The following is an 18522-nucleotide window of genomic DNA, read 5'->3' as shown; positions in this document are numbered from 1 at the left end:
GCAAGTTATGAACTCACTCGGTCTGGTTAAGGACATCCCTGTGGTGATCTTGGATAGGCCGATGCCTATAGATCTGATTGTTGTCCGCCTCAAGCATCATGAAGTGATCTTGGGCATGGACTGGTTGGGAAAGTATCGGGCAACTCTAGATTGTCACCGGGGAAGGGTGCAACTTGAGAACGAGTTTGGACCCCGATAAAGTACCAAGGAATCATGCCAACCTCTTGTAGTTTGGTGGTTTCAGCAGTCCAAGTAGAACGGATGCTTGGAAATGGTTGTGAGGCCTTTTTGGCTACCATTTACACTGATGAGGTTGTAGGGGCCTGTGACCCAGAGGGTATACCGTTGGTTCGGGAATTTCAGGATGTGTTTGGGGCACTACAGGGCATTCCCCCTGATAGGGCTGACCCATTCATCATTGAATTGGAACCTGGAACGGCCCCATTATCTAAAAGTCCATATAGAATGGCACCAGCTCAGATGGCAGAGCTGAAGAAGCAACTTGAGGAGTTGCTTGAGAAGGGGTTCATACACCCTAGTGTATCACCTTGGGGAGCACCAGTCCTATTTGTTAAGAAAAAAGGATGGTAGCTTTAGGTTGTGCATTGATTATAGGGGTTTGAACAGGGTGACTGGGAAGAACAAGTACCCTTTACCCAGGATTGATGAATTGCTGGAATCATAAACCTTATTGTCCAGGAAGGACTTAAGGGAACAGAACAATCTGTTAGGACTCATGGTAGAGTGAGCAGCCTAAAGATTGGAACATGTTCACTAGGACTTGGCTGGTGCATCGAGTGGCTTGGAGATTGGTTGAATCTACTAAGACTTGAGTACTCAGTATGTTCCTAGGTACTGAATTTGATCTAGTCATGGAACTAAAGTGTTCTACATGGACTTGGTGTCTACTAGGAACGAAACCTGGAGAGTTGGGTCAGTGACACAAGTCATATCTTTGTATGGGTGCTTGATGGACCACCTGATAAGATTTTGGGTTAAATATCTATCAAGTGGGGGAGACTTGTTGTGTATTTGATGACCAAGACGTGGTCAGTGAGAAGGAACAAGGTGGGAGATGCAACGAATTGGTTAGAAAGAACCAATCGAGCATGCTCCATGTTCCGGGTACAAAGGAGTTCGGATGGAACCTTTGTCATGAAACAAGAGGTTAACACCACTGGATTCGAGGACGAATCCTCCGTAAGTGGGGGAGACTTGTCATGTCCCCGATCCTGGATAGGATCGTCCGGACGTACTGCGGTGCAAGGAAACGCACCAGTCAGGTCACATGACCTAAGGACAAGCGTGTCATGGTCCTGAATGAGGGTTTAGGGCATCAGTCTGCTGAGACTTAAGCAGGATACGATGGAAATAAGGGTAAAGGAGCTGGGTGAGTGTTTAGGCAGCTGGACGAGTGTTGGTTTGAGTTCAATCAGCTCGGTTCAGCTGGTATTCAGTTCACCATGATCCGTTCAGCTCACAGGAGCTGGTAGACTAGCTCACTCAGCTGGGAACAGCTGGAGGTCAGCTCAATCCGGTGAACGGTGCGTTCTGGTTCGGATCACTGTGGGCGAGTCCGGGACGGTTACTGGGCGAGCCGATGGTCCGGGTGCAGGACGGTTTGACCAAATGGGTCTTAGGCTTGGGAGAGGGAGCGGGCAAGCTCCCAGAGTGTGAGCTGAGGCTCAGTGATCGATTTGCCAAAGGAAGAAAAGGGGAGAAACCGCCAATGGGCGGTTATGGGACAGTTTTAGGAAGAAGAGATGGGATTTTGGTAACTGTTCACCCAGGCGGTTGGGGACAGTTTAAATCGTCCTCTCTCTTTCATTTCTGATCATGCTGGTCGATTTCTACACCCTGAAACACAAAGAATCCAGAGAAAAATACAGAGAGTTGGTCGGATTCCCAATCCAAGACCCATGGTGGTGTGAAGGCCATAAAGAGACAATTTTGGGGCAGATCAAGGGGGAAGTTGAGAACGACCCTCTGAACGGTTTTGATCTTTGTTGATAACACCCAAAGCCTTATCTGGAGCCTGTGAACACACGCAAATGGTGAGGAAAGGAGGGAGTTGGCCGGAATCCATTCCCAAGGGCCAATGCAGCCTTAAAGGGAGATTGGTGTGGAAAGCAGTTTCATGGGAAACAAAGAGGGAAGTGATGCACGACCTTCGGATGGTGATTGATCATGGATGATCATGTCTAAGGCTTCCTCTGTGTCTTGGGAACACACGCAATTGGTTAGGAGAGAAGGGGGAAGGCTTGACTCCACTCTCAAAGGCATGAACAGCCTTGAAGATGGATGCAGTATAGAAACTGGTTTCATGGAAGTTCCATGGAAGGAGTGATGGGCACGAACCATGGTTAGATCTTATCAATAGTGCGAGTATGTGATAAGGGTTTGATGAAGGCGTGCTAGGAGGAGCATGGACGCCCCTGATGAGGTAACAGGTGGGGACTGCAGACCATTGGACATAGTCTGGTACACTATGGGTTGATCTGGTCCAGCAGTTACACCTTACTCTGTTTTATGATTATTAATCATATTATTCCTTGTTCTTATGATTGAGATTGATGATTAGACATAGTAGCACTGAACCATGGCTTGGCCGGTTCAGAAGAACCCTCCATGGCCTTGGTTTGGCAGCTAAGTCCGGATCTCCTACTTCCTGATGGATTTATGGCTATCTGACTTTGGAATCCTCTTAGGGGTGAATTATCATGAATTATCATGGTATTTGGGGATTTTTATCTGATTGATTTCGAGATGGTCAAGGTGGCCAGTGGGGCTGTTCTAGGTCGAGATCCATAGGATCGAGATCGGTTCTTGGAGTTCTGACTTGACCATTCTCTTAGTTAAGATTTATCATGAATTATCATGAATCCTAATGAGTTTTTAGGGATTGATTTAGAGATGGTCCCTAGGGCCGGTTTGGCTGATCTTGGCCGAGATCTATGGGATGGAGGCCGGTTCTGGGAAATCTGATTGGACCATTCTCTTAGTTATGATTTATCATGAATTTTCATGAATTTTAATTGATTTTTGGAGCAGGTTTGCTTGGGGACGAAATTGCACTTGAGGGCATATTGGGGTCAGATCCTTGTGTTAGGATATCTGATCATATGTTGTGTGCTGGAACATATTGTCACTTATGATATTGATCATAAGGAATTGCTGGTTATCAACCTTGGTGTTGGTAAGGCAGGCCATGTGTGATCTGATCATGGGCAAGGATGGACGACCTGATCCTTGGATGATGGATCAAGGTGTCTGATCTGATTGATCAAAGGATGCACCGGTGGTAAGAGCAACACTAATCAGGTTCAGTGGGACATGGTTCCATGACTGATTAGGAAGTATGAAGATTCATCAGTTCTGAGTCATGTGGGGTGGTTGGTTGATTGACTCAGGATCTGATGGGCATTGTTAGTCTTTGTGAGGACTTGATCTGGTTAGTCCATGAGAGGACTTGGTATGATTAGTCCATGAGCTGGACTTGGTATCATAAGTTGATAAGGCAAAAGGATGTGGGACAGTGCATGAACCGGTAAGGGCCAGATGCATGTCCTTAGCTGATTGAAGACTTCCCAAAGGTTACTTATGTCTGTGGGGATGGTTGGCTGAATGACTAAGTACCCAAGGGAAGAGTTTATGCAGCTCGATCAGCTGGAACGGAGCAGCAAACCTCAAGTGAAGTGGTTCAGCTCAACTAGTTGGGTGAGCTAGCTAAGACAGCTAAGTCAGCTGGGACAATGACCTAACAAGCTCCGGGAATGTGGCAAAGGTATGATCTGTCAATGTTGCATAGATCTAGATAGAATGGCTTAGGGAACCGGAACCTCTGATTGTATGACTTGGTCTAAGTTCAGGATCGACCTTGGAGCTAGCTGGCAGTTGTGTTACTGACCAGTAGCTGAGGTGATCTGACCAGACAAGTGTTAGATTGGATTTAGTCCAATGGATGATAGATGTTATTCCGCTGTGCATAAGGTGAAATGATCTAAGCTAGGAAATGACTAAGGTAGTCTTGAGCTAAGATCTGAGTTAGCCCTCGCCTATGGGCGATGTTTTTAAATAAAGGGCAAAATTTTTAGAGGTTCGGCCAGTGTATAGACCGAGCGACGTGAGGCATCGACCGCGGCCTAGTCGGCCGGGATCGGGTCTTACAGCTTGTCCTGTGGGAATGCTGTTAAAGGGTGAGGTCCTGGGTTCGAGGCTCACCAACAACCTAATTATGGAGTTAATGAGAACTCATAATAGAGGGGTTGGGGTCGGTGTGCTGCAGCGCTGTGAGCCTGGGGCCCACGGGGCAGGTAGTTCCTACGGGGCGGGTTGTCACAGAACTGTTCTCCACTTTCCCATTTACCGCATTGCAGGAGTCGATGACTCGACCTTCATTTATTTTGCTTCAAGTATATTTTCTATTTAAATCAATGAAAACCCAAAAATAGGTAGTCTTAACTACCCAAAAGAAAAGTGTGTGTTTTAGTTTGTTCTTGAAAAATTCTCTTTGATTTAAAGAGGAACCTTAAATGGTTTCAAATCACATGTTTTTAGATCGAAAATAGATGATCCTATAACTGGGACCTATCACAGCCATCGCACGAGAATAACAGAAGAAGAAGATGTACATAGTATTGATAATTAATAAAGGAAGAAGCTTTATGGGGATTGAGCCGATCTCCATGGATGAAGTATTCAGAGGTTTGATTTTTTGTATCTGCTATAAACTTGGTGAGAAAGGGGTTTATTTGTGAAGAAGATAAACTTTCTTATTGATGGTTTTCAACTTGGATTGCATGATTACATCATAAGACAATATATAGATGGTGATATACTCAAGTAGGACAAAGGCATCATCCAGCTCAGCATGTGACAGCACATAGTCCTAAGGCTTCGTAACGGTTTGGTAGCTGTATCTCCTTAGCTGTATGAGCCGTACGAAGACCTCCTTTAGGTGTCACAAGTTTTGTGCCTTTGTTACCGTTGATACTCGACTGGGCCTTTGAAGACAAATCCGGTTCTGTAGGCTTTGGACTTACACACCCCCTCAAACTTGGAGCAGGAGGCTTGCTGATTCCAAGTTTGTCACGCAAGGCGCAGAAGGGTTGTTGTGGTAATGACTTAGTGAATATGTCCGCTAATTGAAGCACCGATGGAACTTGACTGACCACAAGAGCTCCAAGTGCTACACGTTCCCGAACATAATGAAAATCCGTGTCAAAATGTTTGCTTCGGTTGTGAAGTGCAGGGTTCGCTGTTAAGTAGACAGCAGAGAGGTTATCACAGAACAGCTCAGGTGTGTCAGGAAGAGAGATCCCCATCTCACCAAGTAATGAGGCTATCCACTTGAGCTCAGTTGCAGTGATAGACAGTGTTTGAAACTCCGCTTCTGTCGACGACCGTGACGGTTGGATGCCGTTTTGCAGACCAAGAGATGATGTTTGAACCGAGGAAGGTGCAGAGACCACCAGTGGAGCGGCGTGTTTCTTTACAGCCGGCCCAATCGCTGTCACTGAAGCCATACAAAAGGAATCTTGTCTTAGCGTTGATGTTCAAGCCAAGACGGCATGTTCCTTTTAAGTACCGAAGGATTCTCTTCAGATTGGAGAAATCGGTGACAGTAGGAGAGTGCATCTTCTGGCATACGTAATTGACCGCAAACTGGATGTCTGGTTTTGTTAAGGTCAGGTACTGGAGCTTGCCTGCTAGACTGCGGAAGTAGGTCGGGTCTGAGAAGATCTTATCTCCTCCAGGGACTTTATCGAGCTGAATTGGCAGCGGTGTTGGCATAGGAGCACTATCAGACATGCCCGTAGTCTCAAGAAGATCAAGTGTGTATCTCTCTTGACATAAGAGAACAGACCATCTGAGTGAGCTTGGACTTGTATTCCAAGGAAGTAATGAACCGGGCCATGTTTTTCATTCTGAAAGTTGTATTCAAACTCTTCATAAGCTTCTCTATTAGCTTCTCATTATTGCCGGTTAAAAGCATATCATCGACATAAAGGAGGAGGTAAATGACATCTTCACCATGATGATATACGAACAATGAAGGATCACCATGTGTACATTTGAACCCAAACTCTAGCAAGAACGTGCTGAATTTGTCGTACCACGCTCACGGAGATTGGCGAAGACCATATATAGTGTTGTTCAACTTACAGATAAAGTGAGGTTTCTCAGGATCTTCTAGTCCTGGAGGTTGCTTCATATACACGGTTTCTTTGAGATCACCGTGTAGGAAGGCGTTATCCACATCGAGCTGCTTAATGTTCCATCCTTTTACCATTGCTATATGAAGCACTGATCTTATAGTCGCAGTCCGCACCACAGGACTATAAGTTTCAACAAAGTCAACTCCTTCAAACTGCTCGTTACCGCGTGCCACTAGTCTTGAATTCCTTTTGTTTAACGTTCCATCAGCGTTTAGCTTAGACTTGTGTACCCATCCACTGCTTATAGGCTGTATCGCTTGATCTGGAGGTACCAAATCCCATGTATGCGTTATCTCCATATTGTTCTTCTCATGCTTCATAGCATTGTTCCAGTTTGGATCTCTTAGCACTGCAGCAAGGGTCTTTGGCTCAGGGTAAGGTGTCTTGACAGATATCAGAGCATATCTTGGATTTGGCTTGCTGATTCCGTCTTTAGCCCTTGTAACCATAGGATGAACAGGTGCTTGTTGCTGTATCTGATGTACCAGAGGTGCAGGGGAAGGAGGTAAGGGAGGGAAATCATCGTCTGAGAAGATTGATGCAGCAGGTACTGTAGTAGTAGGAGCTTGTCTTGGTGGAGGAATGAACTCATCAATGATCGGTGGAGTATCAACTGGTACGGGAGCTTGATAGTGTTCAGACCTCCAAGCAGACAGGAGAGGAGTATCCAAAGAGGTAAGTCTTCTGGTCGTGGTTCATCATCTGCTCCTGACAATCGCCAACTTGTCAGATTTGTAACAAGTTTGGCCATCCTGCTTACAAGTGTTACAAGAAATTCGATCATTCTTACCAGTCTGAGGATTATCACACCGCTCTAGCCGCTATGAGTATTCAAGAATCACCTTAAAACTCTGGCCATGAGTGGTATGCTGACTCCGGAGCTACAGCCCACATCACCAACGACTTATCTCAGCTTCAGTCCACTCAAGCATACACTGGTGATGACACAGTTCTGGTAGGAAATGGTGAGTCTGTGCCTATAACTCATGTTGGTACAGCGATGTTGCCTAGTCTTCAAGGTAATCTTCCCCTTAATGACGTTCTTATTTTTCCTGCGATGACAAAATCATTACTTTCAGTCTCCAAACTTACAGCAGACTATCCCTGTTCTATTGAGTTTGATGCTGACAGTGTTATTCTGAAGGACAAACAGACAAGGCAACTACTAACCAGAGGAGTTAGATAGAAGGATCTGTACGTTTTGGAGAACCTGAAGTTCATGGCTTTCTATTCTCACAGACAACAAGCTGCAAGTGGTGTTGTTTGGCACATGAGGCTAGGTCATCCTCACCAAGAAGTTCTCCAGCGTCTCTCAGCAAATAAGGCCATAATTCTCAATAACCTCAGCCGTCAGCTCTGTGAGGCGTGTCAGCTGGGAAAGTCTAGTCGTTTACCGTTTTCTAGTTCTGAGTTTGTAGCAACCAGACCCTTAGAAAGAGTTCATTGTGACCTATGGGTGCCTTCTCCAGTTGCCTCCACTCAAGGGTTTAGGTTTTATGCAGTCTTTGTTGATCATTTCTCAAGATATACTTGGATGTACCCTTTGAGATTAAACTCAGACTTCTATACTGCATTTTTGAGCTTCCAGAACTTTGTGGAAAGACAATTAGACAGCAAAATACAAGTGTTTCAAAGTGGTGGTGGTGGCAAGTTCATGAGTAAACAATTCCTTGCTCACCTATCTTCTTGTGGAATCAAACAACAACTGTCTTATCTACATACGCCACAACAGAACGGTCTTGCTGAGAGAAAACACTGTTATGTTACTGAACTCGGTTTGTCACTGATGTTTCAGAGCAAAATCCCTCATCAACTTTGGGTAGAAGCATTCTTAACAGCTACATACCTCGGTAACATGATGCCTTCTTTAGTGTTACCTGAACACAAGAGTCCATACGAAATGCTAGTAGGTAAACCACCTATCTACTCATTGCTCAGAGTCTTTGGAAGCAGCTGTTACCCTTTCCTGCGTCCATATGGAAAAAATAAGTTTGACCCAAAAAACTTACACTGTGTCTTCATTGGGTATAGTGAGAAGCATAAGGGTTACAGTGTCTACATCAACCGACTGCAAGAGTATATATTAGTAGGCATGTTCTGTTTGAGGAGAGTAACTTTCCATACTTAAAAGAGTATAAGTCATTCCCTACCTCTTTGGACTTACATCTGCCATTGGAGTAGAGAGACAAAGCTGCAAGTCATTCGCATTGAACAGTCGTCTTAAATGTTAGATAGATGCAAAGTAGCCGTCAAATGTAGGAAAATGGCTTATTCCCTTATGAACTAGTTGTCCCCGGCTATTTCACACATTAACTTTTAAGTCGTACCAAAAACCACATGAACAACTCTATTTTTTGAATTACATACACAAACTATCGATTTTAAACTAATTCCCCTAAAACCATAAATGGTGTTATTTAAACGTTAACTTGGTTTATGACATGTGGAGAGCTGGTTTAATTCGGGTTGATAAAAACAGAATACCACGTCATTTTGTTGTTGTTGTTGTTCTTCTTCTTCTTCTTCTTCTTCTTCTTTTTGTCAACTACTCTTCTTTATTATCAATTGAGGATGAAAAAATTTATCCTGCATTTTTGAGTTATATGACATAGTAACCGGTTGGGGTAGACATCAGTGGCGGTCCCATGAATGAATTTGACTGGGGTCAAAAACAGTTTAAGGTGTACTGCTGGGTTTGGAACCCGGGTTATGTGGGGTCAAACATTATATTTAACCAACTCTGCTACCGATTCTTTAATGTTTTCTATATAAAACAAATTTTTATCATGTTTTTTTGTGGTGTCAGGTGACCCCACTCCTCTTCAAGTGGGTCCGCCCCTGGTAGACATTTTTGAGTTATATGACATAAAGCGTATAGAGAGATCATATGACATTAATTTATGGATTGAGGAAAATATATCAATACCTGCATGACCGGAACCTGAGACTAACATCCGCTAACGGAAACAATCAAGCGTCCTAGACTACGCTGATTTTATAGTTCCTTGTGACAATACATGGACATTGGTAAGTTAGTATTTCTTGCTCTTTTTTCTTTATGCATCATGTAAAACGTTTTAATCTCAGGTTCTGGTTATGGTTATAATCTATAATGTTTCTAAAATTAAGATTCTATAGCATCTTACAATTACCAGTACAATGCAATATTTTTCAATTACGTAAACATAACTATGTATTACGTATAAAATTCTGCAATGTACTAAAATGATAAATGCAAAATGTTGGGTCCCAATCTTGAAAACATTCATTAGAACCTCTAAAAAGAACTTGGGTCGACGATTAGCCTGTGTCCTTAATTCGAAACATAAGGCGCAGTCAGCAGGAAGCTTGGAAGCTTGGCTTCAAGATCAATCCGAACAGAGACTGATATACCATGGATTTGACCCATTTTTACACATGGTATATAAGTATTTTACTATCTATATATTATATATTCTATCCTATTAGGTATGTTTTCAGGTGTAGAAGTATCTTGGAGTAAAGTAACGATTATGGAGCATTTAGGAGCTTAAAAGAGATTTCATCTGAGCTGACCATAAGCGGTCGATACGAAGAAGAAACAATCGATCGATGCACATCCAGTGACGTCGATCGAAACAGAAGAGAAGCCTCGACGATTGAAGATTATGATCGATCGATGTACATCCTGTACAATCGATCGATCTCGAGACGCGGAAGCACGACTTGGTTCCAGCTGACTTTAAACCCAAGACTTCACCAAATTACAAGATTACCCCTGACGAGTTTTTAACCTAATAGTTATATACTTGCCTAAGTGTTAGGAGGCAAGGAAGCTTTTGGCCACCTTTGTATTCTTATTTTCAGCAGAGAGTTTTAGGAGAGAAGATCATAGAGAGATTTGTGATTGGAACTCCATTGATTCATTTATTCTATTCTATGCAGTTTTTATTTATATTTTGTGTCATGAATTACTTAGCTATGTCTTAGTAGTTTACCTATTAGATTCAGGGTTAAAATAGGTTAGAGGGATTAGCCCCAACTATAGATTGCTAAGTTGTGGTATTCATTGATTGATTGTTCTTAATGCTTGTTCTAGATTAGCTAACTAGAATATTGAACCTAGGAATCTGCATGAGTCAAGCATCCTTGGCCATCCAGTCCTGAAACTAATCTGTCATGCTAGGACTGCTAGAAAAAGGCTACTGCTGAACTAGACAGCTAGTGAGCATTATCGACTTGCGCCTAGGGCTTAACTAGAAGCATCGATCGATATTGTCTTCTGACAATCGATCGATATTTGTGAAGAGTGTATCGATCGATATCCCTATAGGACCATCGATCGACACTTTCTTGTGATCAACAAACGACAGTTGGGATCCAAGATCTAGTTAGTTAACCAGTGAAACTTTGCCATCGCTGATCACTGTGTTTAAGGGGTTTAGCTCTAATATATCATGCATGCAATTGATAGGCATCTATAGGATTATAATCTCCAAACCTGAATAGAAACCCTGCATATAATACATTTCCAATAAGTTACACCCCCAATCATCTTGTTAGTCGAGCAATAGACTTGCTCAATTAGGATTGCTATTTACATTTAAACCATTAAACAACAAACACTTAGAATTAATAATTTAACAAGATTTAAAAGGTTCCCTAGCTCCTTGTGGATTCGATCCCTAAGTACTACAATTGAACCTCTTCTTTGAGAAAGTAATTCACTCCTTAGGGTAATTTGAGTGGTATCAGAGACCGAATTCGATGAATCAATTTCGAGCTCGATCAAAATTGAAGCCGAGGGATCAAGAGAAACATTGATGCCAAGTAAAAAGGGATTGGCGCTAGCGGCATCCGAGATTCGCGGTACCAGAAAGATATCACGAGATTTTCGGGATCACAACATCAAGTGAGGATATCGGAGGAGGCATAGTATATGATCGATTATAAAAAGGAGACAAAACGGAACTCCAGAGACATCTTTTCACAAACTTTGACAGATCGATCTCAAACCCTCAACTTATCATCTCGACGTCATCTTTTCATCTTGTTCTTAGTCTAGCTTAGTTTGATTTCCATCAAAATACTGTGTTACAGTATTTTTGTATAGGAACTTTGATGGTATTACAGAACTGTAAGTAAGCAGTATAGAAGTTAGAATCAAGACTAAAAGATGTACAAAATTTTGAGTAGGAGCTACAATATTTTGGTGCTTTACCAAATTTAGTTGAGGTATTTTATGAAATTTTCCTATTTCAATATATCACTTCAACTATTTCTTTGATCGAATCTACTGCTCACCAATTAAGAAGTTAAAAAAAAAAAATTTAGTTTCACCCGTAAGATTTTAGTTCAGATTCACATTATTAAACTTTGAATGACCTGAAGCTTGAATCTCTTCTCATTTTCTCCTGTCTCTTCTTCCATTGCTATGTTCTTCATTCTACTTCCTTTTATGCTCCAACAACGATGAATCGAGTCCTTGATCAAGAAAAACTTAGGCCATAAATAAGCTAAGCCAATGCGGGTCAACCGATGTAGCACACTGCATGTACTCCTTGGTGGTTAACACCAGTTCAAGGTATACAATATAATCTGGGGTGTATCCCAAACCGTACAGTGCATTGCTCTGATGCAAATGGCAAGGCATCCCGGTTATACAGTTCACATACGCAGCAACACCTTTCAATCTAGATGAGTTATGGAAATAGGCTGAACATATGGCTTTCCTCACAACATCCCAATCTTGTCCACACGACTTGAGTGGTATCTTAAGTTGCTTGAGGATATCAAGAAGCTGGGATCTTACTTCTCTGCTTTTCTCAAGACTTTTTACTTGCAGGTAATGGTCATTGCACCAGTCTCCTCTTTTTTTTTTTGTTCAAAAACACCAGTCTCCTCTAAATCCATGATTTTCCCATTGCTGATACACATTCAGCAGCGTTACATGATGGGACTCTGGCACGAAAAACTTCTCCCTCGCGGTGTCACTCTATTTTGCTCTGTCTTTAGGTCTGAAGAACAGTGAAGGTACTGACAAACCGTTCACCCATCAAAAGCATCTTTGCAAGAGGTGGATCTAATGGGAGCTCCACAGTGGATGGGGAGAAAAAACCAGCTATGGGGTATATTTATGAAGCAATGGATAAAGCTAAGGAGAAGATTTCCGAAAACTTACTATGGAAAGAAGATCAGTACAAGCGTGCTTTTGAAATAATTGATGAAAGATGGAACTGGCAACTCTATCACCCTTTGCATGCTGCTTGCCACTTTTTGAATCCTGAGTTTCAGTACAAAGGACCTGAAGTGAATTGTGTAGAGGTTATGGGAGGATTATACGACACCATTGGAAAGTGGTTCCTGAAGTTGCTACTCAAGATCATATACTTAAAGATATTTTAAGAGTTCTTCTGGACTCTTTGGCCATCCCATAGCGATAAGACAAAGGGAAACAAAGGCACCAGATTAGTGGTGGCTGTCTTATGGAGCATCTACTCCAACTCTTAGAGATTTTGCTGTAAGAATTCTTAGTCTCACGTGTAGTGAAACAGGATGCGAAAGAAATTAGAGTGTATTTCAGCATCTACATACCAAGAAAAGGAATCGCTTGACCCAAAAGCGGTTGAATGACATGGTTTTTCTTAAGTACAATTGTGCTCTTCAACGTCGTTACAATCTGAAAGATACAATTGATCCCATTGACCTGGCATAAATTGATGAGGGTAATGAATGACTTGTAGGAACAATGTATGGAGAATGGTGTTGATCTAGTATTTGAAGATGGTGATTTACCATGAGAATTGGTAAGCAGGGCATGTGGAGCTAATGAGCCTAGTTACAGTACTAGAGAAACTTTAAATAGGAATGAAAGAGGAAATAATTCATCCAAAAGCTCAACTCCAAGTCAAAAAGCTTCTCAAAGGCCATCTCCAATGATGTTGATTGATGAGGATGATGACAATGAAATTGAAGAAGATGTTGAAACTGGGGCTAATAAGTATGTGAATGTTGATGAGTATGTTGACAGTGAAGACTATGATTCTCTGTTTTAAGATTTTGTTGGTTTGATTTTCTGTTTTAAGACTTTGCTGGTTTGATTCTCTGTTTCAAGTCTTTCTTGGTTTGATTCTTCTGTTTTTTGAACACTTTGTTGGGATTAATTCTATGTTTTACGTTTATTTTATGAAGAGTTATTTATTTTAAATTTTAATTGTTTAGATAATTACAAAGAAAAGAAGAATCTGAATGATTTACATGTTCTAACCTACAAGTTAATATTACGCTTTAAGTTGGCGAGGCGTTCCGAGGCGACACTATAACTTTGAGGCAAGCTCGCCTCAAGGGTTGAAGCAATTTTTTAAACCCATGCTCCACCATCTTCCATCCGAGATCCGTTAATCAACCAGTATTGTTAAGAGCACCCAACACCCAAAGCTGGTACATAGAACTGTGGATGTTCTCTTGTGGAGGTGGATCCATAAAATCAAAATCTAGCAAGTTGGCTATCTTCATCGACTTTAACAACAGCACAACGTTACCAAGATTCGTCCGTTGAATCTCCGGAACAGGACTTGGAAACATGTCATTCAGATAAGCACTCTCGGTATACAATCTGTAACATGCTACCGGCCCTGTCCTTCCAGCTCTTCCTGCACGCTGATCAGAGGCAGCACGTCTTATAGGGAAAACCTGAAGAGCATCCATATGCATTCTAGGATTGAAAACCTTCATTTTTCCATACCATGTGTCAATCACATAATAAATCCCATCGACTGTCAATGATGTTTCAGCAATATAGGTTGCAACAATGCATTTACGTGCTCCATCTTCTGATTTTTGGAATATTTTGGCTTGCAAATCCGCTGGTAACTGAGAGTATATCTGGAGAATAAGCAGATTTGTGATTTCCTTACTGGAGGAAGCAATGAGCTGTTCCATTCTCTCCGTAAGTGAGAAGCAAGCTGCTTCTATCTCTTGTTGCCCTGTCATAAACATTAGAATGTCTCTAGGTGGGCTGGCTGGCTACGTGAATCGTCATTGCTCGTTTAACAGCCGCTTCAATATAGTCTTCGCAAGGACTTTTAGAGTGGATGAAATTAACAGGGAAAGTCCTTCCAGGGACAACCCCAAAGAAATCAGAAAACTTTGGGTATTGTCACAGAACTGACTATGAGCTTGAAATCACGACGTCTGTGTTGAGTGATCTTTCATGCGCTTGATCTTTCATGTGCTTCATCCATCACCACCACATGATATTTATCAAGCTCGGGATCTTTGAGCGTCCCTCTCAGCAGCACTCCATCAGTCATATACTTGATAACAGTGTTTGAACAAGTTACATCTTCGAAACGAATGGCATACCCAACATCATCCCCAAGATTTGTCCCCATCTCTTCACTAACTCTCTTTCCAACACTCATTGCGGCTACACGCCTTGGTTGTGTGCATCCTACAATGCCATTTATAGTGTAACCAGCTGAGTGGTCTTTCCTGAACCAGTTTCTCCAACCACAACTATCACCTGGTCCTCTCTTACGACCTGCATTAACTCATCTCTAACAGAAAATATTGGAAGAAACTGTTTTTGCTCAGCCATGGTCTTCGAGTTGGCAAACTCACTCACAGCTTCTCCTTTTTTTTTATATGCTCTGCAAATTTACCCTCGCCTCTAAAGTCTACTTCCCCTTTTTTACCAACTACAGCAGTATCAGCATCAATCTCAGCTGGTTTCTCAACACCAAGGTTAGAACCTGCAAGCTTCCAAAACCGCTGTCGTGATTTATGCAAGCCTTGTTTTCCCCAGATTTCTCTGACAAGACCAGATCCTTTTCTTGAAACTATAGCCATGTCTGAAGTGGGATCCTTCACAGGCTCTACTTGCTTTGTGAAAACGGCCTTTCCATTATCAAGAAAAGGAGGTAGCTTTGCATCATGTACAAGAAGAACCACTCTCTCCTCTTCTTCTTCTTCTCTACTGAACCCAGCTTGCAATTGTGTGCCTCTAACAGCTCCGGAACTGAGAAGCTGACAGTCTTCCCATTGAGCAATATCTGCTTTAAGCCTAGACTGTTTCTTACACTTAGCAAGTAACATTTTGCTAACGTCAACTTCATTGGCATCAAAGGACGCACTATCTGCGTATCTCTCGTCAATATCATCATCATACCACCATCCATACACGATCCGAGTAATATTTGCTCTCTTCAGCTCCTTGCCATATATTCTCAAGTTGATTGGTTCTTCCACAGCTGGAGGAACCAGAGGCCTTATGGGAGAAGGAGAAGGTGCACCAAGATCCTATGGAGAAGCACCGTTGTTGTTGAGAGGGCAATAAACGTCGTTTATCCTTGTGTCGATGTATGAGACTTCCCATTCATCCCTGTGTTGTGTTGAACATTGCGGTTCTGCAGGGATCTGAGCTGTAGAAAGACTGACGTCGATCTATGTTTCACGTGGTGCGTCGATCGATGCTGAGGTCGTAGCTTCCTTCTCAAGTTGCTGACGTAAACTCTCAATTTCTGTCCTCATTTCTGCCATACATCTGAAAAGCTCATTGTAGCCTCTATCCAAAGGCTGATGTGTATCATCTACCAATGTTTTGAGCTCCTCTCCCAGTTTCTCCTGAGCTCCACAGATACCAAACACCATTTCATTGATTTCTTCTTTGGTGTAGAGTTCTGGTGCCAGTCTTGTGGGTGTGAAGGAAGTGGCATGTTCTGGAAGACAGATGTGGCTCTCCTCAAAAAGAGATGCTCTTTCCAGTATTTTCCTGATGTTGTCCTTTGTGACAGGTATCATCTCACCAGCTACGCCTCGTGCGTGTCCTCGCTCATCTCTGTAGACTCCATACTCGTCCCTTTGTTCCCAGGTGAACTTTCTGGCTCCGTACATGTCGAAAGCGCAGTTCTCACATTCATACCGTCTGTCGATCGGCGTCGGTTCATCCCTATCGATTGACGTTGGTGTTACCCTGTCGATCGATGTCTCCGTTGTACCGTCGATCGATGCTTGCCCTTTTGGTTGGCCTGATAGATCTGGGTTGATCTCTGTTGTGGCGACTCCTGCGTGGCTATTAGGATCTGTTTGAGTGACGTCTGGAGTGCCACGTTGCTGTGAGAATAGGTTGTCAGGTCCATTGGCTACTTGAAGGATGTCTGATATGTCCTCTCTGGACACTTGTAAAATCCTTCCATCCATTGCACGTGCGTTGCCATCTGTGTCCCTGAAAATACCAAATTCATCAGGTGTTAGAAAATCGTAATCAATGTTTGCATAATCATTTAATTTAGAAATAGAAAGATTAGAGTTTAGAGTAGTATCGATCGATGTAGATACAGTTACATTGATCGATGGCAGTGTAATTTCTGCAGAACTTTTGTTCTTGAGATGATTGCTCTTCATGGATTTTTCTGTTGATGTAGAAGGAAGAGTGTTCATCTTTTTTGCTTGTGTGTTTGCTCTGATGTGTGTAGGTGGTTTTGGAGGTGCAAAACGATTTATATAGGTCTCTATAAACCTAGTTAGGGAGGGAATATTCTCCTGCTCCTGAATTTTCGCTGCGGCGCGAATATCGATCGATGTTCCTTTCGGGGTGTCGATCGATGTTCCTTTCGGGGTGTCGATCGATGTGAGCGGTTGTTTTGCTGGACGAGGGTGGGTATCGACCGATGTGGAGTGCACAGCGTCGAACGATGTTGGAAACGTGTTGGTCAACTTATGTGTTTCAAGTCTTTCATCCTGCAAAGACATTTCTATTGCATGTTCTTTCCAGTAATCTTCATCGTATTCCTCGGTATGTTCCTCATTAGGTGAAGTAATTACAGTGTCAACTGAAACTTTCATGGAAACCACTGTCTGCCCAACTGCCTATGGAATAATCATCATGTCCTCTCTTGCTTGGAGGTTGGAAGGCAAAATATTGGTAACAATGATTTGGTGAAGCGAAATGGTCAAGTGGGTGCATTACGTCGAGTGACGTGTTGTTGCGGTCATCGGTCACCATTGACACATTGGAATCGATCGATGGAAATGTTGGGGTGTCGATCGATTCCGCGTACTCTGTTTCGTACTCCAATTCATACTCTGCTACACAATGGCATGCGCCAATGAAGCTGAGTTCTTTCCCATAATCCACAGAATTAATGTCCTTTCTCTTAGGTCGGATGGGGTCGTAGTGGATGTTTGGGTCTATGAGCGTTAGACACAATTTGTTCTTGTTCATGTCACATACGGCTCCTACTGTAGCTAGGAAAGATCTTCCAAGCAGAAGTGAAGAGTTCCAGTTAAGCTCGATGTCTAGGACATGAAAGTCTACAGGGACAAGGGCATTACCAATCTGTACCTCCAGATCTCTTATGATATCTCCTGATCGTTTCTTTGAAAGATCCACGAAGGTGAAGGATTCCGTTGAGGGTTTGATGGTCAAACCAAGCTGGTCTGCCATGATCCTAGGGAGAATACTAACTGATGCTCTTGTGTCACACATTGAATGGGGAAATTCAACACCCTTGACTACGCATGGTATTGCAAACTTCTCAGAATCACTCTTCTTCGTCAATGTGATCCTGTGTTTCATCTTCTCTCTGACTTGATGAAATATTCTCCTAATGTCCTCCTCGGTTACCTTTGTTTCTCTGAAGAACATCCACAACCGGTGTGTGAAGTAAGCTTCAACAAAAGGTTTTTCGATTGAGATTCTGAGGACTCGTTTAGTGAAACCATCCATCTCCTTATCGTTAGCTTCCCTCTTAAGGTTTTTAGGAATCTTCTCCTTTCTCTCCCTTAACCTTCTCCCTTCAGATTCTTGTTCTTCTTGAACAGATTCTGGTGAATTATTTAAAGGGTTGGGTTTTGGTTCGGGTGGGTTTGCTAATGGTTTATGTGGTGGTCTGACTGCGTTGATGTAATCATTATTGATTGAGGGTAACCGCACTCGGTATGTCAGAGGTGCCTGTCGATCGATGGGAGGTTGAGCAGCTCCTGTAGCATCAGCATCAGGAATTACAGTTCCCTGAGCATCTGTTTTCTGACCTGTTGCATTACGCAGATGACCGGCCTGGTCATACAGGTTTCCGTTCTCGTCCTGAGTTAGAATAATAATGTTTACCATTTTTGACGACACGGTATCGATCGACGTACGCGGTGTAGTATCGATCGTTGTCGAACGATTGGGAACAATCGACGATGATGGTCTGGTGTCGGTCGACGGTTGGTTATGCGTATCGATCGACGACGAAGTGGTTGCGTCGAGCGATGTGGAATGTTGACCTCTACGGATGGTGCATTCCAAATGAGCAGGATCGTCTGAGAACAACAAGTCTTT

General features: G+C 42.7%; 1 protein-coding gene and 1 pseudogene across 1 annotated transcript; both read right to left on the bottom strand.

The window, feature by feature from the left end:
* Positions 1-5355: 5355 nt before the first annotated feature.
* LOC106358808 (uncharacterized mitochondrial protein AtMg00810-like) lies at positions 5356-5811 on the bottom strand. Its single transcript, XM_013798609.1, has one exon. It carries the CDS (start codon positions 5809-5811, stop codon positions 5356-5358), a length of 456 nt encoding a protein of 151 aa, XP_013654063.1.
* A 5079-nt stretch (positions 5812-10890) lies between these two features.
* On the bottom strand, positions 10891-16117 carry LOC125610082 (annotated as a pseudogene).
* Between the last annotated feature and the right edge of the window lie 2405 nt (positions 16118-18522).

The sequence above is a fragment of the Brassica napus genome, chromosome A1, assembly GCF_020379485.1.
Source record: "Brassica napus cultivar Da-Ae chromosome A1, Da-Ae, whole genome shotgun sequence".
Classification (NCBI taxonomy): Eukaryota; Viridiplantae; Streptophyta; class Magnoliopsida; order Brassicales; family Brassicaceae; genus Brassica; species Brassica napus.
This window is presented reverse-complemented; position numbering and strand designations above follow the sequence as displayed.